At 32.0% G+C, this 23,197-nt stretch overlaps 3 protein-coding genes across 3 annotated transcripts; 1 reads left to right on the top strand and 2 right to left on the bottom strand.

The window, feature by feature from the left end:
• The first annotated feature begins 988 nt into the window (after positions 1–988).
• CPD (Cytochrome P450 superfamily protein) lies at positions 989–6,236 on the top strand. The gene is made up of 8 exons (XM_012232193.4): positions 989–1,741; positions 2,280–2,429; positions 2,589–2,837; positions 4,882–4,971; positions 5,110–5,188; positions 5,324–5,430; positions 5,524–5,654; positions 5,804–6,236. Exons 1-8 carry the CDS (start codon positions 1,226–1,228, stop codon positions 5,904–5,906), a joined length of 1,425 nt encoding a protein of 474 aa, XP_012087583.1. The 5' UTR covers positions 989–1,225; the 3' UTR covers positions 5,907–6,236.
• Positions 6,237–7,103: 867 nt separating this feature from the next.
• Positions 7,104–13,605, bottom strand: MOS7 (nuclear pore complex protein-like protein). The gene is made up of 9 exons (XM_089722410.1): positions 13,204–13,605; positions 12,785–12,936; positions 12,286–12,408; positions 11,908–12,052; positions 11,408–11,469; positions 10,806–11,022; positions 8,997–9,914; positions 8,165–8,414; positions 7,104–7,923 (listed from the first exon to the last, which is right to left on the bottom strand). The coding sequence occupies exons 1-9, from the start codon at positions 13,483–13,485 to the stop codon at positions 7,661–7,663; spliced, it is 2,412 nt and encodes an 803-aa protein (XP_089578536.1). The 5' UTR covers positions 13,486–13,605; the 3' UTR covers positions 7,104–7,660.
• Positions 13,606–15,264: 1,659 nt separating this feature from the next.
• Positions 15,265–17,827, bottom strand: LOC149495908 (Alpha/beta hydrolase related protein). Its single transcript, XM_089722412.1, has 4 exons — positions 17,211–17,827; positions 16,840–17,114; positions 15,678–15,840; positions 15,265–15,560 (listed from the first exon to the last, which is right to left on the bottom strand). Exons 1-3 carry the CDS (start codon positions 17,488–17,490, stop codon positions 15,775–15,777), a joined length of 621 nt encoding a protein of 206 aa, XP_089578538.1. The 5' UTR covers positions 17,491–17,827; the 3' UTR covers positions 15,265–15,560; positions 15,678–15,774.
• Positions 17,828–23,197: the final 5,370 nt, after the last annotated feature.

Here is a 23,197-nt window from a genome sequence, read left to right on the forward strand (position 1 = left end):
TACTTACGAAGTTAGATTAACTGTGAGCTATATAGCGGGATATTTTTCACTTTTAAATAATATTTATTAAATTTGTGATAACTCAGTGCCTCTTTTTCCGAATATCTTCTATAAAATGTGAGAAGACCAACCATACCACACTTGATCGGTATTTAACATCATTTTTTGAAATACATAAACAAGGGTATCGTGACTTTTTTTACTTTAAAAAATGAAAAAAAAATAGTAATAAAGAGTAATAAATTTTTTACTAAATAGTAAATGTGCGCCAAGTCTCATTCATAATATTATAATTTGATTTATATATATAATTTTTTTTATTATTTTTTTATAATTATAATATTAGAATGTTATGCACAATTATCATATTATGCACAATTATAATTTTTTATAATTATAATATTATGCACAATTTATGTTTTAAAACTCTAAAAATATTCATAAAAATAGAAAAAAAAAATTATGAAATAATGAAATAAAAAATTCAATAGATAAATAACCTGTTAAGGAAATTTTTCAATTAGCCATTGAAGATTTCCATGAATAATAACCGAGGTAAAACTCCCAATTTGTATATCGAAATAATTTTTTTAAAATAGAATTTACATTTCTTTTTATTTATATGACACTTTAAAGAGTGTAAGATAATATTAATTATTTTATTTCGATTTTATTTTTATCTCTTAATATCTCTACCAACAGAAAACAAAGAATAAATAGAAAATTTTAATAATGATGAGATATCAAAAGAAAAAAAGAAAACTTTTCCTTCATTTAATCCATGAGACTATAAGAAAAGAAAAGAAAGATCACAAAGAAACCTTTTAAATTTTTTCCTATCCAAGTCTTATCTTCAATAGTTACTGTAGTATATATATATATAAAGAAACAAATAATTAAAAATTAAAATAAAAAAGCTCTGTTTTTTTTTTTTTTTTTTTCCTTCTCTTGAGAAGACAGAGATTATAAAGAGAGAGAAAGAAAGAAAGAAAGGGAGATGTCAGGATATTGAAAATATCCGACATTAATTTTTCTCTCTTACACAACTCTCTTCCCCCAAAGATTCTTTATCAGATACCCCTCGTGTGTTCTCTCTTCCCTCCCTTAATGTCCCTCTGAAACTGTAACCCCCACCACTCTCTCTCTGTATATATATACACCCTTTTACCTCTAAATGTTATATCTATACTTGGCTTAATTCCCACCACTTGTTTCTTACTCTCCAATGGATTTTCTCTTTTATTTTCCTATGTTGGTTTCTCTTTCTGCTTTCATATTTGTTATTCACCGGACTTCCCGGAACCGGAGGCTCCGGTTGCCGCCGGGGAACATGGGCTTGCCTTTTCTTGGAGAAACTCTACAGCTTATATCTGCATACAAGACTGAGAACCCTGAACCCTTCATCGACGAGAGGGTAAAAAAGTTCGGTTCCTTGTTTAGTACTCACGTTTTTGGTGAACCGACGGTTTTCTCGGTCGACCCGGAAACGAATCGGTTTATTCTGCAAAATGAAGGGAAGTTGTTTGAGTCAAGCTACCCGAGTTCGATCTCCAACTTGTTAGGAAAGCATTCTTTGTTGTTGATGAGAGGTGCTCTTCATAAAAGAATGCATTCTCTAACTATGAGTTTTGGTAACTCTTCTATTATAAGAGACCATCTTTTGGCTGATATAGACCGCTTGGTCCGGCTCAACTTGGATTCTTGGACCGACCGGGTTTTCCTCATGGAGGAGGCCAAGAAGGTATACATAAACATATATATACTTGTACTTTTTATGATGTTGGTTATACCAATATGCCACCAATGTGATTTTTTTGAAATATTTAGGTTTGCGTAGCTATTGAGCTTTTCGAGTGGTAGTACAAATAAAATGTAATACAAATCTGAATTAATGGGATCGGATCAGTGAATTTTAGATATCGAATTAAAAAAAAAATTTATTTTTTCTCAAAAAAATCATATTTGTTTAGTTGGTGTTATTATGGTTTTATATGATGAGTCAGATTTGAAAGAGTAGTGGGTGACACACATGTTTATTAATTTGCATGTTGGCTAGGTAAAGTTTTTTTTAATTACTCCTATATATAATAATAATTATAGTAAAATGATATTCTCTAATTAGTGTCACGAATCTTATTAGTATATGGTATCTTTATTTTTTTTATTTAATTTTTTTTGGTTTATATATTTTTTTTGTTTTATTGTATTTAGAAGGTTCTATTTAATTTATTATCACTAATTATACATATATTTTATATTTAATAATTGGATTATTGCAGATAACATTCGAGTTGGCCATAAAACAGCTAATGAGTCTTGATCCAGGTGAAAGGACTGAAAGTTTAAGGAAAGAATACGTTCTTGTTATTGAAGGTTTTTTCACTGTTCCTCTGCCCATCTTCTCCACCACATACAGAAGAGCAATCCAAGTAAAATACATCAACTTTAATTTTCTTTTTTGTTTGTTTGTTTGCCTGCCTAGAAAATCAAGAAAGAGAAATAGAAAAGAGTGACATAATAATTATGCACATGAAAAATGACACTTTCTTTCTTTATCTTTTTTTTTTTTTAATTTTCAAAAATTGCAGGCTAGGACTAAGGTGGCAGAGGCATTGAGCTTGATAGTGAGGGAAAGAAGAAGGGAAAGTGAAGCAGGAGAAAAAAAGAACGACATGTTAGAAGCTCTTCTATCAGCCGGTGACGGTGGGTTTTCCGATGAGGAAATAGTAGATTTCTTGGTGGCTCTTCTTGTTGCCGGCTATGAAACTACCTCTACTATAATGACTCTTGCCGTTAAGTTCCTCACCGAGACTCCTCTTGCTTTGGCTCAACTCAAGGTGTGTACAATATGGCCATGTTCTATACATCTAAATTTATTTTATTTATGAATTTACAATATTAGAAATAATAAATAGTTTTCACTTTTTAGAAATTCCCTAGTGGACCCACTTTCTTCTAATTATAGAAGCCTCCACCATTCACATTGGGTGGTAGGATAAAGAGAGAACAATGAGAGATGAAATGCCTTAGTTTCTTTGTTTTGCACATGATGTGTGTTTCAAACCATATAATATATCTAGCACCCAAAACTGCCCTAGCTAGTGCCACACGCCCGTGGGTTACTGTAAATGCATCATATCCTATCTTCTTTTTTTTTTTTTTTTTTTTTATTATACAACGCGTTTTTTTTTCCGTGATCGAACTTGTATTCTCGTCTTATTTGCTAACTATCTCAACTAAAGATACGATGTCATTTTGTGGATGACAATTGAAGAAAAAGATAATTCCCAGGATGACAATTGAAGAAAAAGATAATTCCCAAGACCAAGACGAGAAATTTTTAGATAGAATCAGCATCCAATGAAAATAAATTACATAAACAGCTTATTTTTTTCTCATTCCACACCGATAACTCTTAAATCAACACAATTAAATTTTCTATTTCTAATCAATAAAAACCCTCAAAGAATTATTTTATTGGGTGAATCTGTAACTGACGTGAGAGACTGAATTTACCTGATAATCTCTCTCGAATGACCCATTTTTTCCATTTTTCCTACTTGTGATCTCTTTAGTAAGTGTTACTATTTTTACTGTTTAGATCCAAAGTTTTCTTCATAGGAACATGTTTTAATTACCCTTTGCTTAAGTTTTTTCCTTGTATTTTGTGGTTAGTCGTGTACAAATAATAATGTTGGTCAAAAGTAGATAGATAGCTTAGAAGTCAAAGTAGAACCAAACATTCGTCTAACCGGACAAAATGATACCTCTCTCCCAAACTGCACGCCTTATTATGCTTCACCCTCATCAAAAAATATCAGCCTGACTTCTTCTCTGACTGATCTGATCACTCTTCATCTTTTTGACCATTTTGTCTTCTCGTTAAATTACCTATACACCCTTCATCAAAATGGGTTTAATAATACCTGTGGCAACTAGGAACATTGTCTCTTTGGGAAACGTGTGGTGCTGATTTCTAGGGAGGAACTATCCAACGGCTGTGATTGAATACTGATGTCATCACCGTCTTCTTTCGTTCTCCTAGTTGTATTTAGGTTTTGAGTATTAATTACTATAGGTGCATGTGATGGATAATTTTTCACCGTTGGATTGTCTTCAGAATCAGTGCAAGTGTGGGGTCTGTTTAGGTCTATAAAGGGATCATGCGGATACAACAATGCCATATGGTTTATAGGACAGGCACATGTTCCTTATTGAAGGACCATTCTACTCCAACCTTTTGTGGATAGAGTATTAAATTGGGCTTAAAAACATTTCAACTTTTGAGTTTGGATCAGATGTACCTATTATACTCCTATCTCCCTTGGGCCAGCATCAAAATATTCTTCTATTACTAAGAAAATCACCCCTTAATCCATCTCATTATTGTAATTCAAATTACTAATTTTCTTTAGTTAATTAGATTTCGATTGAATTAAGATTTATTTGATTACATTATATTTTGATACAATTTATTATATTTTTATTACATTATATTCTATTACAATTTACAGAGTAACAAAACGTAATCTTTACTTATTAAAAATCAATGAGTTTCACATGCGAGACTTGACGAATCAGATCTTAAAGTAATTATTCTTGTTTAAAAGTAATCGTGCTATGCAAATATTTTTAGGTAAATTGAGTACGAACCCATCAATATTTTGCGCCCACTTAAGGTGGGTGGCAATTATATTTATATGATTATTAAGGTTACTATCCCAATTCTCCATAGACATGGGACCTATCTGAGAGCCCTCAGACATGGCCAGCCCGTATAGGACAGTAACCATAGCCAGTGCCCTTAGCATAACATTGTGATTAGAATCATTTGTTTCTTTTTTCTGGATTAGTAATATTATATTTCATCATCTGTAACAGGAGGAGCATGAAGGGATTAGGGCAAAGAAAAGTGAAGGGGAAGAAGCTCTCGAGTGGAATGATTATAAGTCAATGCCTTTCACTCAATGTGTAAGTACACTTTTAAATGGATAAATAATTAAACTATTGTGAACCATTAATGGAGTGTTATAAAAGCTCGATGTTGATGTAGCTTTCTTTATCTCTTATTTAAAATACTTTCATCTCATTTATTTTGCTTTCTTTCAGGTTGTTAATGAGACTTTGAGAATAGCAAACATAATTGGTGGGGTATTTAGACGAGTAATGACAGATGTTCAAATAAAGGGTAAGAAAATTCTTAGTAGTGGTTTCATATCTAATTATATAATTAACAGAATCACTCACATGTTATGTTGAGAAAATGCTGGACATCTAAAATTTTTCTATCTACTAAGACTGCTATTGTCTAAAACTAATTCAGGTTATACAATCCCTAAAGGATGGAAAGTTTTAGCTTCGTTTCGAGGTGTACATTTAGACCATGAATATTTCAAAGACGCTCGAACGTTCAATCCATGGAGATGGCAGGTTAATCTCTCTTCGGATGCAATGTATATGTGATTCTAATTTTTGCATATTTAGTACTTCTACTCATGACTAATGAATATTTGAAATGAATAGAGCAACTCAGGAGCAACAAGTCCAGGGAACGTATTCACTCCATTCGGAGGAGGGCCAAGGCTATGCCCAGGCTATGAGCTTGCTAGGGTAGAACTCTCCGTTTTCCTTCACCACCTAGTCACTCGATTCAGGTATTAAAAGCGTTGCCAACTCTTCATATATTTTGTTCTTATTCTGGGTAATAAACTCCGACTAGGGGTTCAAACTCATAACCCTATAACTCTTATATTTATACATTTCCTGAAACTGAATTTATTGGTTAACTGTCTTCCACTGGCAGTTGGACTCCTGCAGAGAAAGATAAGTTGGTTTTCTTTCCAACTACTCGGACACAAAAGCGGTATCCGATCAATGTGCAACGACGAAACCATTTAAAGAGTTAGATCAAGAGGAAGAGAGATGAGAAGAATGTAGGAGACTGGAGACCCATAATGTTGGATGCAATAAAACTTAAGTAATAGAGTAAGCATATGTAAATTATCTAATTAACATATGTTTAAGTCATGGAATCAATGATTAGTAGAGGTAGTGAGGGGCATTGGGCATCATTTTGCCTCCAAGTTGGAAGCGTGCAGCAATCATTTCTATTCTCATCAGGCAAATAGAGAAAAGAGGAAATAGTTATTATTAGTATTATTTTAAAAAAATAATTGTTTTGCTATTAGCTATTCATCTCTAAAAAGGAATTGGGGGGACCTCAAATTGCTTATCAAGAGAGCTTGTTCAACACAAATAAACCTAAGCAAATACCTTTAAACTTTAATATATGCTGTAATGGTATGTGCAAGTATCATACCTTCAAGTCCATAATTTAGCTCCAGATCTGGTCTCACACTTGAGTAAATTACTTGCAAGGTCAATACGAAAATCTGCAAGTTAAGGAACTTTTGACTGCAAGAACATGGACTGCACCTGCACATGGAATTGAACGTAGAATAAAATAATATGGACTAAGCTTTTGAAATTTGTAGCTGAACTTGCCTGCCTTGGACCCTGTCGGACCATAAGACAGGGCTAAAAAGCTTTTTCTAGTAGAAGCAAATTTTCCTCGAGTCCCTCAAGTCAGATGGTTACTTTTCTGACAATTGAACTCGTAACTTGAAGCTCAATTGTTTCTTCCGTTTTGAAGGCTCCAAATAAACTAATAAGCACATAAATTATTAGATGGGGCAAGCGGATGAACCAAGCGAATATTTGAAGCCAAAAACATGAACAGTTTCAGATATCAAAAGATAACCAAGAACCCATGTTCGAAGTCCCCACGGTTTTGTGAAGTCTTAACAGAGACTAAATCTTTTTAGGTAAGAACCCAGAAATTCACCGAGTGCAGGTGAGGGAACAAAGCAGGACATGGCACATCAATATGCTCTTTCCCTGGTGGAAGAAACCAGCAGTGTCATATCATCAGAAAGTTCATATGTACTTGGCGTACAAGAATTTAAAACTATCACCTGTATTTAGGTGTAGTTTGGTACGACATAATTGAACATTATGTAAGTTACTCGAATGAAACACCACCCATTTTTTTCTTTACGGTTGTCAATCTTAAAACAAAATGCACCCAATGTCAAAGTAAAGAATGCACAGAGGAATGAACCATCATTGGACGTTAGTATTTCCAGAATACATAATTTTCAAAACAAGGACAAAGACATCGACATTAGCACAAACTTTACACATTCCTACCACCCCTCATTCAATCCCCATTTTTCTTAAAAAGAAGGGGAAAAAACAGAAAAGAACCACCCAACTTGGAAACATAATTACTATCATCGAGACCAAAATAATGGCCAAAAACTCTGAATAATACATCATAACCAGTGATGCGAACATAAGAATTGGATTTGGTACAAGACCAAAAAGGAACCGACCTGTATATACTTTTCTGCGAGAAAAAGAGCTCCTGATCAAAGCATCTCCAATGCTAAGCATAGCAAAAGACATGGTGCCAACTTTGGAACCTTGCATCAATGCATCCAAAAGCAATGTGATAATTTACCCACTGTCGATCCAATATTTACAAGTCAGTTTAAAATTGAAATGTAAGGCATCCAATGGAAAGGGACTTGTTCCAAGGACCAATATGGGACTCCAGTATATTAGACAAAAGAACCACCAAAAAGATACATTTAATATTTTATCCTCTGCTGCTTTCCTGACTTTTCAATGCAGATTCAACAAGCTTAACTTTTTTTGAGTTTTCACTGTTGACAAGTGAGAGTTTCGCAAGTGCAGATTTCAACTGGGACATTTGGATATCTTGAACATAGTTCTTTCCAGATATTTGCCTTTGTTGTTTCAATACATTATCTTTTCCTGATTGAGTGTGCCTTCTCAACCTTGCTTTTAAAGTGTCAATTGAAGTTCGCAAAGCATCCAACTCAACTCCTGTAAAGTTGTCTGCATAAGAACCGAACAGTCAAAATTATTTCAAGTAGAAACCACCCGTGTTGCAATTTTTAAGACCATCATGAAATCAACAAGTTAGTATATTGGTGAATGCAGAAAGGTAAATGAAAGGGCTCTATCTACAGAAAAAGTAATTGAAATACCCAGAATGAAATTGCCTTTTTTTTCTTTGGATAGTTATAGCAAATATAGGTTGCATGCAAGTAACTGTAACACGCATAAAATTTATTACCAAGCTCAGATTTAAATTCACGCTCTGCTTTTGACAAAGGTTTCTTATGAGCACCAGGCAAATTCCTCAAATGTTGCAAACGCTGTTCCAGAAGATTGTGGGCATGGATTGCATGATCAACCCTGTCTTTCAATCCTGACTGTTTCTCCTCCACTTTCAACAGCTTCTCTTCTGCCTCATTCAAGCGAGCATGCTGGTCATCAATGATTCTCTTCAACTGAGGCTCATGGTGCTTGAGCTCAAAATACACCTAAGAGAATGGAGAATAACGTCTTTATTTAACTTATTAGAAGTCCAATTAATCCTGCTACTGTATTTCAATATCAATTACTTAAAGATTGCCTTATTTAACTTATTAGAAGTCCAATTAATCCTGCTACTGTATTTCAATATCAATTACTTAAAGATTGCCAAATATTCAAAACGCAATCTAACTTAAGAGTCGAGGTTACTTGCCAATGTTTCAAATAACAGAGATGTAATAGGGATCACAATTTATAATGCACATAAGCATAGGAATAAGATGAGAAAAATATCATTGGATATCCATTAGCCCCTGTAGTAACCATGTACTTTCCTCCAAAGCAAAAACACAAACCTACAGTCAACTCATAACAGTTCCGTTTAGCTGCTTAGAATTAACTATTGGTTTTTCATAACGTCAGTTATAATGTTGCCTCCTACCGGTCCATGATTGTTTTTGAAAATATCTTCTCTTCCACAAGCTAGAACCATCAGAGGTGGCAAATAGAAAACACAGGTTTGTTCCAAAGAGATATGACCTAAATAAGTGAGTTGATATTAAAATGCATACAGGATGAAGCATTCTCACCTTATGAGCATATTCAACATAATTTTCATGGAAAAGCTTGAAATACTGATGTAGAGTTGATCGGCCTTCAATAGAATCAGCAGAAACAGACCGAAGATTGGGTGAGGTCTGAGGAACAAGAACCACCTTAGGACCACTAAGGAGTTCTTTGCTTATGATATCTGGCATATTTCCCTCTTTCCGTTCTTCAAAGCCTGGAGATTTCTTCTTCAGATCAACAAGCATAGGAAGCAATAAATTCCAAGTTTTCATCTCTAGCACAACACATTCTTGCATAGAAGTGACTCCTACAATCCATGAGTAACCAAATGCGTCTGATAGTGCTGCAAAACCACACAAAGGTGAGGAGTCATCCGCCTGGCATGTGCTAAGTATAGGATGCACTGAGGGAGTTCTGATAGTCTCATCCTTGCCACTGGACTGATTTGTAAATGGAAGAAAATGCAATACTATCGAATCTATCCCGCCATAATGAACTGAATAGATCCTTTCAGGCACAAGAGGATCACTAAACAACATTATATTAGATCCATCTTCTGTTTTCCTAGGCAAAGCCAAATCCACAATTGCAAGTCTCATCAAAGGTGGTGGATGACCTAACCAAACAGTATGATCAAGTGGTTGATCAATCTTCACAACATGAATCTCGCCTGAGATTGATTCACAAATCATAGCAAGAGCAAGAATACGGTCATGGGAGTTGACACGAAGACGAGGCGGGCTACCAACAATCCAGACCGGCTGGATTTCATCAGCTAGGGCATCTATTTGCAATTGTCCCCCACTCCATGCAGTCACCAAAATTGAATCTTTGCTGACTATATTATAGAGAAAACTGACTGCACGACCTTCACATTCTGCAACCCGAACAGCTGAATTATCATCTTCCCCATCATGATGCACTTTCCGAAGTGGCCCCTGGATTAAAAAAAAAAAAAGGTCTGTTAGTTTCTTGAAGACAACAAATTTAACATTGCAAAATGCATGGGACACAAATTGTGGCTTCTAGACTAGTGCAAAACATTGCTATTATCTAACCAAAACTGCTAAGGAGAATCATAGGAGTGGACATTGAGAAATGTGGAAGGCCATCCTCTGGCACTTATGAAACCACCTTGATGAGATGCTTGTTCACTTACAAGAACAATGCAATTATATGAATTAGCTCCTAAAACTGACTGCGGCACTGTATTCCAGTTAATTTACTCTCAAGCTCATTGAAACCAAAGGAAAGAAGTAAAAAAGAAAGGGGGAAAAAGAACAAAAGGAAAATTGGATGTATATGAACTGGGCATGAAAAAGTTCTTGCTAAACATTTTCAAAAATGAAATTTATGAATTTCAAAAGATAAACATGATTGCAAGGGAAAATGGTATTCTAAAGCATTCCTGGTTTAATAGAAATAAAATGCCAATAAGCTCACGAAGCATTTAACAATAGTATTTCATTCATCCATCTGTGTGTCAAACCTATCTGATCAAACTAACATAATAATAACCCAAATATCATGCCCATTCAACTTCCAGTCATTCCCAAACAAACTTGCTCATCTCTTGCCATAGATATATTGCTAACATTAATGAAATGTATCATCCCCCCAGAAACCATTCTAATGCTTGCATTCATCAATTGAACATCTATCATAAAAGAAGTTTTCCTCTTTTTCTTAAACGTGCCTGTTGGCATGTTTCCAAGAGAAGCATGTTTTAACACATATGCTCTACCCACCCGTCAAAACAGGTTTGACAATTCTGAAATGTTCATATAACAAAGCAAGTGCATAGTATAGTAAATAATGAATAAATATACCTGTAAGCAAAGAGAAGCATCAAATAAAGCATAGGGACGAGCTTTTAATACTGATGTATTTTCCTCTTCAATTGCTTCATCATTTAACTCAGGAAATGTTGCTTCCAGCCAAGAGATTGCAAGACTAGAATTACTAATAGCTGTCTGATTTGCTGATTTCAACCCAAACGTGTGAGCATCACTATATATTTCCAACACTGATTCCCATTTGTGGATACTGTTATAAAAAACACACTCAATTTTGGTCAGCATCACATATAATATTGTCCTGTATATGAAGAGGCCATTTAATATGTACTCTTGTATTACAATTTTTTTAAACAAATGGAACATAAAAGAGAGGAATAGCTAAGTAAATCTGAGAAAAAAATAAAAATAAACAAACATTGTCGGCACTAATAAGTAAGCATCTATATGAATCATAAGCTGATACATGAAGTTACACATGGACCTTTTTCATGGTCCAACTGTAGAAGCACATGATTTTCAAAAAAGTTAAAGAGCACAAGAAAATTCAGTGCCAACTATCATTTTCTCAAGGAAAAAAACCTATAAGCAACAAGATCTTGCACATATTCAAAGAAGATATAAGGTGAAAGCACCTTCCAAATGGAACAATAGGGCAAAGGATGTAAGTCGAACCATCGCTGAATAATACAAAAACCTGCAGAATGGCCAAAAGTAAATTAATTTTGAATGAACAAAACAATGATGAAGCTGCTGCATGTGGAAACACTGGTCTTCAAATAAACACAACGAGCATGCAACACAATGAAAAATTTTGAGGCTCCTGAAAACTTCATTAGGCAAGAACTTGGTATTAAAATCACAACATATCTAATAGCACCAGCATTAAGACTGGTCCAGTGGTCTTATAATCCCTCAGAACCGAAAGCATCTTTGAAGTACAAAGGAAATTTTTTTCAAAAGAAAAATTTGCACCATAATATATACAAGCATATTACAGCTAAACACATGAACTAAACACCAAAACTTTTCACGAGGGAGTTTCAGAAATACATTGCACGCATAAATATATGTGTTCACCACAAATTAAAAATAACATGCTAAACATCATGTGGCATTATAGATGTATACTTACACTAAATCTGTCCCACATGTGGTCTCCTCCAAACGAAAAGTCTACAGGGCATATTGCTGCAGCATTTCTGGAACTACCTGGTTCAACTGGCTGTAGATAATACTCTTGCTCTGGTTGCAGGAGATCCAAAGACAGATCAAATAATCTAGCAAGGAAAATTGGAAAAAGTCAAAATGATATACTAACCCTTTTGAATTGCATATTTCATGAAGACTTTAAGATGTTCAGGTGATTAATAGCAAAAGAAGTCCAATTATTTTAATCTAAGAATATGTATCAGAAATTAGCCAACATCCACTAATAACTCTTTCTTCTCTGCATGCTACCAATTAAAACGACCCAAGAATTTGGCTCCATATAAAATGAAAGTGATGATACCTGAAAACTGAGTCAGAAGAAAGGACTCCTAAATGTGTATTGCTGTAAGGGTGCCATGAAACTTGTAGTGTGCGTATCACATTGTTTTCATTGAAATAGATTTGGGAACCGATTGAAACAGTCCTGCTCAAGAGACAAACAACAAATGGAAGTTCAGAGCAGCACACTTTGCACAAATTTCATACATGTTTATTCATTCATGATATATTCTGGACATGTATATCAATGTGGCATTACTTCATATAACCCTTAGACTTGCTAATGAAAGGAAGATCAAGTCTGAATAATAAATTATTAATCAAAGAAATTCAAAAATAACGAATCATATCAAAATAATTAAACAAAAAAAATTAAATATCAGAAGGAAAATTGTGCGTTAATATGTCTCAAATCAATTTTTCTGACCATAATCAGTCATTTTTCACTTTATAGAATTCATAAACACACCTAAGTTTCTTTCAACAGAAATGGAAAGCATATAATCAATTTCCACCAATACCTGCAAACAATGGTGTTATTCTTAGTAGAATTTCTTCCGTAGAGGTACATAACACATAGACCATCTGAACCAGCCAGAAGCAACGCAGAGCCATCTCCATTGATTGAGATTTTATTAACAACAAAGTCAATCCGTACATCTGCTTGCAATACCTAATAAAACATATGAATCATTAACTGTACGCTTCAAGAATGAAAAAAGGAATAACGCGATTAATCTAACTATTCAACCAGAAGCTCAGAACATAAAATATTCACAAGCATTTTTCAAAGAAAAACTTCCAAAGGAAAAATATTATTTTAAAAAATTGCACAAGCTAAATTAAGCAGAGACAGCTATGTTAAAAATTATCGTTTATATACCTTACTTTCTTTCACTTTCCTGCACTTTCTCAGGAACCAAAAAAAGAGAGAAATTACCTTAGAAGGAGTAGCGGCGAGGACTGACGTAGGTTCTGGCTCGCCAAGCCGAACAGAAATGCGATGGAGGCAGCGCTTGTTCGAATCCCAATAATACAACCGTGAAGTCCCGTCCCATGCCAACAGGTTCCTCGGAGCGTCTCCGTCGGCTACGGCGGAAGAGGAGGAGGAGGTAAAAACCGGGTGGGACTTGAGTGGGACCCACTGGACATCTTCTTTAGGAGTGAGGGATCGCCGAGAAGAGTCAGGATTTGAATCAGTCAACTCGAAGTTGTATCTCATTTTATTGCACTGTTTTGCTTTTTATTCACTGAATTTTTATGTCTCCTGCGACTGCGGAAATGAGAACGCGGAGCGGGAGGAATTAGCCCACTGCGTCTTATTTCGTGAAGATGAAACTTGAGAGTTGAGACGATGTCGTTCTAGTATACTATAATAGATTAGCCAGCAAGTTCGTGTATCCAAACGACATCGTACTTGCTATTAGATTTATAGCTGCATCGCCTTATTTATGGGATGCCCAACCCAATATAATGGGAGAACATGTGATTATTTATAAGAGATGTAATGGATTAAGAGAACATGTAAATATAAGCGGGAGTAATACTTTTGAATATTATTCATCAAATATCCAAATTGATGATAACTTTTATAATGAAAATAACTCGAACTCAAAACCTCTCACTCTCTACATTTTCTATATTATAAAACAAATATCACAAATTACATAATAACCATGCTTCGATAAGTTGCGATGTTAGACTTGTTATCAGAGTAATATTTTATGAAATATTCCTCAAACTCTAAAAATTACTATAAATATTACATTATCAAATAATATAGATAAACTTTACCTTAAACGTTATCACCAAATAGGGTCTAGGTGGTAGATATCTTGATAGGTCAAATACATAGATTCAATACATAAATTGTCCGTGTATTTTTCACGAAAAATCTTGTATCACCCTTAATTTTCACTTTGACCTATTGAATATTTTAACTTATAAAATTGTGTTTATTAAATATTTTAATTGACCCGATTGAACATCTCAACTTATAAAATTTTATTGACTATACACTTATTGGATCATTGAAACATGTGAAAATTATTATTTCAAAACTTGTACTAACCACATACTGAATCAATATTTTGCATATCAAAAACCTGCAAAATTTATTGTTTCTAACATGACAATGTGTGAAATTATTACAAAAAAAGAGGTTCAAGGGGCCACAAGGTCGATTTTAAAATTAAGGGTGCCACAAAAAATTTTTTTATTAAACTTCAGGGGTTAAATTATGTATTTGGCCCAAATAGCCTTATTATATACTTTGATCTATTATGTATTTAAATTTATAGCATTGCACTTATTAACCACTTCAACTTATAAAAATGAATGTTCTAACTTGTAACACTTATTAGATAGTTGAAAAATGAAAAAATTATTGCTTTAAAAGTCACATGAATCACAAATCAAATCAATATTTTATATATAAAAATTTTAAAATATTGTTGCTTGCATGGAGAAGTATATAATATTACTAAAATTTATAACCGCTGGGTGCACAATAAACTCCCACAAAATTTAGAGCTACATAAAATTTTTTGCCAAACGCACAAGGGTAAATTTTATGTATTTAGTATATGTTGATTTTGTTAATAGTAGGTAAAGAACTATTTCTCTCCCTTGATTGGTTTATGGCATCATGACACATGAGTACAGGACTATTGCTCTATTTTTATTTTTAAAATTGTTTAAAACTATAACAATGCATCTAAATTTGATTCTGACCAATTTGTATTTCTCCAAGCAAAGAAGTAGAAGCATGCTTGCTTGAATGGCATGGGAAATAATACTTTGCATATAATCTTTCTTTTTTTCCCCGGTTTCAATAAAGAAAGACAAAGGAGTGTTTTCACCAATTTTACATGTTCAGAAAAGGATTACCTGTTATGTAATCTCTAATGTTATTTCAGGTCATCGGTCCTCCCAAAGAAAAAAAAAAAAAAAAAAAAAGCGAAGGCAGAGAAGAGAGAGAGAGAGAGAGAGAGAGAGAGAGTGAGACTACAAGCATAACAATTCTCACAAGCTGCATACAAAGCTTTAAGTATCCATAAAGAATAGGTTTTATAACAAGGGTATTAGGCAATATCTAATCCCTTTTCAATAATTTTCAATAAAAACACAAAAACTGTACAGATATTTCTTTTTTTTTCCCAAGAAAAAAGAATCTAGATATATTATCCTCAAGCCAAAACCTCTATAATTGTATAGCATTATGATTGCTAATTGTTAGTCTCTATCTACTTTTGCTTCTTCAATAATCTCAAATTTGCAGGTTGCCTTTGGATAAACCTGTATCCACAAAAAACAACAAGACAAAACCAAGTAAGATTTTCGTATCATAGTGTCATTTTCAACAGACAAAACAAAGCACTGAACACCAGAAAGGAAATCAAAAGAAAAAATTACCTGCAACTGGACAATGAAGAATTTGATTAGGCAAAGAGAAGAAAAATAAAAATCTGTCTACTGTTGTTAGTTCCTCCATTGATTGTTAGTGCTAAAATCACTTCAACCTCTCTTCTTTTGGGATTTTCTTGTAACCAGGAAATCCATTCTTCCAAGCAGAAACCTGCACACATAAGCATAACCCATATTAATATAATTCAAAAAGAAAGCAAAGTTAAAAACTTTCTCAAGAAATTTTAACTGTGGGAAAGGAATAAAAAGGAATTAGAGATTATGAAAAGAATGAAAATAGGATTCTTGGAACAAAACAAAAAGAACAGAAATGGCATAAATTATTGTTCTTATAGGACCAAATGTGGGCACTATCGAAAATATCCTATATTATATATATTTAAAAGTCAAATATATGCAACTAGCCCATCACCAATGGCGGCTACCCATCAAAGAAAGATTTTTTTTTTGAAGAGAATCAAAGAAAGATTTTGAATGAATAGATATATCAGAAAATACTGGTTTGACCATGGAAGGTTGGGATGGGGCTCAAGGTTCAGGTGAAGAACATGGGCTCCAAAAACAGAAATAAACAAATAAAACTAAGAGATTAATATTGTGTAAGATCACATGCCAGCAAACAGTCTAATAAAAATTTCAGATACTGACATGTTTCGTATTTTTATTTTCTATTTTAATGTTATTTTGAGGTTGTCAGGACCAATTTGGCATTGCAGAAAACAAAATGCACATGGAGGTTTGGTGGAGGGATTTCTGATAGGTAGCTAAACTTTATTCTTGTGATTTTAAACTACAGTTACCTATATTACCGAAATAGCTTTTCTTTTTCTTTGCCCTTTTTCTAGAAACCAAAAATTAAAGAAAGAAGACCAATCCAAATAATGTATTGAAATTCTAGAATATAACAAAAGTTTCAACTGTTGTACAGTTGGGTTTTGATTAATGGACTAATGAAATTTCCTAGGCCAAGAAAGATGTGATAAAGTTTTCCTATTTTCCTTTCCCTTTTTGTTGAGCATATTAATAATTTTTTTGTTGTTGTTATTCCTTAATCAAAGCGCTGGTTTTAAGGCCCTAAATTGGATACTTTCCAATTCAGCATCTTGAAAGAGAAAATAAGAGAAAGAAAAGCAAATTAAAATTAACTTACAGCTTCAATGTCAATCTTGTAAACCAGAAGCTTTCTTCTTTCTCTGCAACTCGTTCTATATGCCACAATAATATGACCAATTGCTAGAAGTAGAGAGCAAACAAAAAGGGAAATCTCCATAGCTCTAACATATTCTCCTTTTTCAGAACTTGAAACACTGAACAAATATGGTGCCTTCAGTGACACATAAATTAGTGATAAAACAGAGCACATAGTTGTAATCCACAAATATGGTCCTCTTGAAAGCCTTGGTCCATCACAAAAGCTATAAACACCTAAAATTTAAAAAAGGAAGAACAATAATCAGCAATTAATCTAAAAAATCAAGAAAATAAAAAAAAATTGATTATTTGGGCAATTAAGACACTTACAGAATATCACAGCTGATCTTATGATGGATGTTAAGGGAATATCAATGATAGAATATCTAAAATCATAATTGTTAAAATGGGAAGAAAGGGTTTTGAATGATAAAGAAGAAGGTGAAAGAGAGGCAGAAAGAAGAGAAAAAGGAAGAAGGGTATCAGCAATAACAAGAAGAACAGGAGCAGAGAAAAGAAGAAAGGAAATCAACATAGTAATTAAGAAAAACAGAGTCTTTAAAACTCTCAATACTGTGATAATTGACTTCTCCTCTTTTGTAAAACCCATTTCTTCTTTTTTTTCCTTTCTTGATTCTTGGGGGTTCTCCTTTCTTGATTCTTGATTTATTGATTTCTTGATTTTCCGCTTGTTTTATGTACAGGAAAAAACAAGAACTCGTTTTAGCTATGACTTCTGATCTCTATAGGAAGTTGTGAGAAAAAGAGGCAAATGGGAGAGAGAGCTTAAAAGGGGGTTTGAGGAATATGCAAAGAGACATTTCTCGGAAAATATTTAAAATTAAAAGTTGCCATGGAAGGTGCAGGCTTAAAAGATTCAATGTTTTTGACTGGACTCGAAGACTGCTAAGAGAGAGAGAAAGATGACAAATACTTGGAACTTTACACGCGGAAGTTACCGGTCAAATATAGCCATCTTTGATTAACGGCAAATACCTAATTGTGTTTATGGGACAATTGAAAGCATTTCAAAGGTTTTTTTTTTAAATAAATATTTATATTTTGGAAGCTTCCGCTCTATTTTTATGGCTTCGTGATTTATTTTTGCGATTAATGAATATCCAATCTGTTGATTAAAGATAATTATGTTTATTTGATTTCTTTTAAGAATTATGTTATTTCTGGGTACAACATATAGCAATTCTTTTTTTTTTTTACTTAATATTGCAATTTATAACTTTGCTAATTTCATTTTACGAAAATATGAATTCAAATTTTGATTATATACTTATTTGCAACGATGTATAATTTAGTGGTAAATACATTTATAAATTCAGATTTGTATTTCCTCTTTTAAAATGCTAAAAAAAAAGTATAATTATCTACCGTTATTGTTTTTAGATTTATAAAATAAGTATAAGAATTTTAATTTTTTATTATTTTTTGCTAAAATATTATACTTTATTTGTTTATTTATTTTTGCATACAAAATATGTGGATTTTTAAGTGCCTAAATTAATTTAAATCGACTCTTTAAGCTATTGAGTTAATTAAATGGTGATATAACACAAATAAAATAAAATACTAGTAAAGAAAGTTTTCAATGAATTAATTAAGATAAGTATAAGGATAAATTTAGAATAGTGAAATTGGATTAAAGATAATGGAGATTAACAAGTAATAGGTAAATCTCAATTAAAATATGCTTTTATGGAAGAAATGGAGCATTAAAATATTCAAGCTGTCAATCATATAATTGGATTAATCACAATTTTAATAAATTAATTTGAATTAAAGTGAAAATTAAAGAGTCTCAATTGTTAATTGTATGGTTGATTTTGTTTTCAAAGAGAAAACTTGAATACAAGACTAAACAAAGGACTCTTTTTTATTCTCTGATTAGTTTCCAGGTAGAAAAAAATAAAATAAACTAATAAAAAAAACCATAAGAAATTAAAAAGAATTAATTAATTGTACATGACTGCATGATATGGGGTAAATAAAATAAAAAATATTTTCAATCAATCGAGCGGGTATGGTGGAACCGACTGATTGGGATCATGTGATCACATGCAGAACTTTGTCTTTCCGAATATTTAGAGAGTTTTAAATTTTTATTTTATACGTATATAAAACTGGATAATGGAATAAAGAAATGATTGATTGCATAAAAAAAAAAGATTGATTGAATTGGGTATTTGTTGTTTTCTATGGAGTAACTACCAACTACCAGGAGATTAATCAAATCATAAAACCATTATTTCTCTTAAAAAATAAAAAATAAAAACAAAAAAAATATATAAAAAAAATCTACGAGTTCTGGCTCAGTTGGCAACACAGACCGCACATATGGGAGGAGTTATCCGGTTCGATCTCACTAAACGCAATTGCAGGAAAGGATAAAAAACCTTAACTGTGACTAAACACCAAGCTGGATTAAGCGGTATATTGATAATAAGATTATACCTGTAGTTTATATCAAAAAAAGGATTCGAAATTGAGATTATTATTATTAAAAAAGTTTCAAAATTTAAGGAGCCCATTTTTCCATCCACTCTTTGATCTTAAGAAAGCTGATTTTAAGATCGAGTGATTGTCTTTCTCCGACTTTTACTGTCTAACCTGAAAGCAGACAAGTAATACGTTCCACTTATTGAATAGGGTTGAAAATTATGAAATTATATAATTTTTTTTAATTTAATAATAAAAGGGAGTGAAAAGTATTTCATAACAATAGTGCACTTCTCACTTCAAAATGCAAAAATATCATTTTAATGGCAGGTAAGGTTTTGGTAAGCGATGACGCTTGCGCTGTGTGAGATTTTTAGCCCCTTTTAATTTTTAATCGTAAATTAAGCACTAGAATGACGTAAGTAAAATATTTCTTTTGCATAATATCTTTTTGTCTTTTCCAATTATGAGCTTCCAAATGCAAACTAAGAGTTGGTCCACATTATTTTATGCTAGTTTATAAATTATTTAATAATTAAAGAAACACATTAAATAAAAAATTTTGGTAAACAATATTTTTTTATTTTGAGAAATTCTTTACTGTGCTAGAATACTGACAGAAATTCTTTTTTAAGAAATGAATAGATCATATGCATAATTTTTTTTTATGCATTATGAAATTAGATTTTATCATTAAATAAATATTCACAAATCATAATATTATTTGCATATCAATTTCCCTATATCTTGCTTTAATATTAATTAGTATGAATGTAACTTAGGATTCCAAAATCTAATTAATTTTTCAATTTCCTATATGAAAGCTTGTACCAAAAGTTCAGAAGATGCCATTCTTTCTTCACATGGTTTACAATTTATTGCAGACTATTTAAAAAATATATCTATCTCCTGAAATTGGGTGGAAAATTCTCTAAAATTGAAAATTTCCTTCTTTGTGGTGTAAGTAGTGGAAACACGTTTGCTTCACATGCCAATTGCATTCATGTTTCCTTTTACTCTATTTTTCCTTTTATTTTTTCTTTTTTTTTTATGCTTGCATGAAATATTTAATTCTTTGTCCATTTAATGGTCCACAAATCTAACTAATTCCCGTTTATCTTCGGAGGCAAAGGAGCCGATTTAGGAGAGTTTACATTGCGAAGGATCGAACCCAATATTTAGCTACTTTTTATTAATAAAGGTTCATAATTTCATTTTCTTCGATTAAATTTTATATTTTATATGAATATTATAATTAATAAGTATGTGTTATTTATGAAATTATCCAACCGCTTGTCCAATTGATAAAAATAAAAATTTATTACGTAATAACCATATCAATTAGTTTTTAGTAAGGCAAGACTGCAAACTACATCCATTGCAATTGCACATATGATTATGTGCTAAAATTTTTATATTATGTCCAAATTGAAATATAAATATAATTTAAATATTCATTGAAAATTATAATTTATTGTGGCCAAACCTAAATCCAAAGTTTATGAAATAATTTAGTTAATAAACTTATCTATCACGTCAGTGCTTTTGACATGAACTTGAAGGCTCTTACAAGATAAATACGTAGATTACAAGTTTATCTAGGCAACAAGATGACACCATCCTTTTCTTTTGGTTTTGGTACATATGTAAGATATTTTTTTTTCTTTACTACGCCCGACCCCGATGACCCGAGAAAATATATGAACTATATAACAGGAATAATTCTTCTTCTTAAATAATATTTACTAAATTGATGATAATTTTTGTGGTGGAGAAAATTCAAAATTCAAATCTCTTACTCTGCACATCTTTTACAGGAAGTGAAAGGACCAAACCATACTTGATTGACTGGTATAGAAATGAATTATATGCTAATTAAGTAATTAATCATCAATTGCGTCATTACTTTTGTCATAAACTAAAGCAAATATGAAACAAGATAAGCATTACAATCAACTTTTAGTTGTAAATAGAATCAAGCTTTCATCACTATCTTGCACAAATTACACACTTAATTAATATATTTTTTAATTGATTATTTAATTTCATTTATTTTTTATGTTGATTAAGGGGGGCCTAAGGCAAGCAGCCTTATTTTAATTTTTAGGTCAAAACCCAATTCACATTATTTTAATTTTAGTCCAAGATTCACATTTTTTTGAGTTTCCTTGTGAAAAAAATTAGCTTCTAGACCAAGTAGTCCCAATGAAAAATTAGCCGCATTTGGCTACTTGTGCTTAAAGCCGACTTTGGCCGGGCTAATAACAGTCAAAAGGCAGATATTTTGCACCACATGTATCCTTTGTGGAGCTCACGTGGTGGGTCTATTGATAATTGACCATAGATAACTAACTTAACAGACCACCGTTGGGGCAAAATTAGTACAATTAGTAGGTAATTTTGCATGAAAATAGAGTTTTCTAACATTGTTTGGCAATTTTTCAAATTGAGATTTTTTTTTTTAGAAGATAAATTGGGGTTTTAAGTAAAAGATCAAAGATTAATTAGAATTGACCTATAAGGTGTTGGTTAAGTTGGTTAGCGACTTCAATCCCATAAATGTGAAAGCACAAGTTTAATTTCCGAAAAGCAAACTTTATTAGGAAAGCAAAAAATCTTTATACCCTCTATAACTTGAGGGTAAAAATTTACCATAAATAGCATATAAAGTTAGAAAATTAACTTTTTAATTCAAATTAGTTCAAATTACTCAACGTTAGTTAATCAAGTCGTAAATTTATGAATTAATAAGCCGTTCATCAAAGTGATAAGCGATCTTGACAGTGTAAGATTGAAAATATATATTTAATGCCTGTTAATTCACTTCTCAATAACTCACTCTAATGAATAAGTCCAAATTACATTATATGGTTGAGAACATAAATTCTATCTCTATCAACTCACTTTCAAGTAGCCCACTTAAATCAACGGTAATCCATTAATGATTTAGTGACGCTTATGGAATTCAACAGCTCAAGTTTCCTTTCACTTGTAGAGCAAGGTTTTGGAAAGACCTATTTTAATAAGGGAACAATCTAGAAGAAGGAAAGATAATTTGCCAACACATTTTACACACGTCACATTACAAGAAATTGTATGGAAGTTTCTATATGCTACCAAAATAAGCAAATAGTGATTCCTTAAGCAAACAGCGACTGTGGATATATATACACAAACCACAAGTGTTTCTAACCCGTTAGATTAAATTTAATCATATTCATAAATCGTGCTACGTCAGATTTATAAAAAAAAATACTTTCAAAAATATATTATTTTGATATATAAATAAATAAAATGAAACACTCGACTTTTTATTTAAGATTTGTTTTGATTATTGTGGCTATTTTCTTATCAACGAAGGAATAGAGCACAGGTACAGAATCCAGTTTTGGTAGTTTACTATAGGTGCCAACGCGAACTCAACGCGGAGTAATCATATTTATAGATTGTATTAATTACCATTATTAATTAATAATTAATATGAATGTGACAGTTTTCTCATATAACAGGTTTCACTTTTCTAGAGACCCAAACAAGAAGTTAGAAATTAGAATATCTATAATACTATATCACATTTTATACTTTTCTTCTCTTATATGTGGATTCATACTTTGTTTTTATTTATTTATTTAATATATAAATTATTAAATAAGTTGTAATTGTAATTTTCTTTATTATTGGTAGATTATATTCTTTAATTTTTTTAAGATTTAGTTTGCTTTTTTATATTTTAAAAAAATTATAACTACTTTGAATAAATGCATATCACATAATTAGGGTTAATGTTTTGTTTGTTCGGTTTTAAACTATCCAATTTTTTATAAAATAAAATTAAATCAAACCGAATCAAATTAGTTTAATTTGGT

The sequence above is a fragment of the Jatropha curcas genome, chromosome 6, assembly GCF_041381405.1.
Source record: "Jatropha curcas cultivar XTBG-Jc1 chromosome 6, XTBG_Jcur_1.0, whole genome shotgun sequence".
NCBI lineage: Eukaryota > Viridiplantae > Streptophyta > Magnoliopsida > Malpighiales > Euphorbiaceae > Jatropha > Jatropha curcas.

Excerpts from the sequence above, each read along its gene's own strand:
- MOS7 (XM_089722410.1), bottom strand. The coding sequence starts at position 13,485 with ATGAGATACAACTTCGAGTTGACTGATTCAAATCCTGACTCTTCTCGG. Across the intron at positions 12,409-12,784 it reads AATAACACCATTGTTTGCAG|GACTGTTTCAATCGGTTCCC; the intron begins GTATTGGTGGAA and ends TCTCTTGAGCAG. Across the intron at positions 12,053-12,285 it reads TCTTCTGACTCAGTTTTCAG|ATTATTTGATCTGTCTTTGG; the intron begins GTATCATCACTT and ends TTTCCTTGCTAG.
- CPD (XM_012232193.4), top strand. The coding sequence starts at position 1,226 with ATGGATTTTCTCTTTTATTTTCCTATGTTGGTTTCTCTTTCTGCTTTC. Across the intron at positions 2,430-2,588 it reads CATACAGAAGAGCAATCCAA|GCTAGGACTAAGGTGGCAGA; the intron begins GTAAAATACATC and ends CAAAAATTGCAG. Across the intron at positions 5,431-5,523 it reads TCAATCCATGGAGATGGCAG|AGCAACTCAGGAGCAACAAG; the intron begins GTTAATCTCTCT and ends TGAAATGAATAG.
- LOC149495908 (XM_089722412.1), bottom strand. The coding sequence starts at position 17,490 with ATGGGTTTTACAAAAGAGGAGAAGTCAATTATCACAGTATTGAGAGTT. Across the intron at positions 17,115-17,210 it reads AAGATCAGCTGTGATATTCT|GTGTTTATAGCTTTTGTGAT; the intron begins GTAAGTGTCTTA and ends TTTAAATTTTAG. Across the intron at positions 15,841-16,839 it reads ACAAGATTGACATTGAAGCT|GTTTCTGCTTGGAAGAATGG; the intron begins GTAAGTTAATTT and ends TTATGTGTGCAG.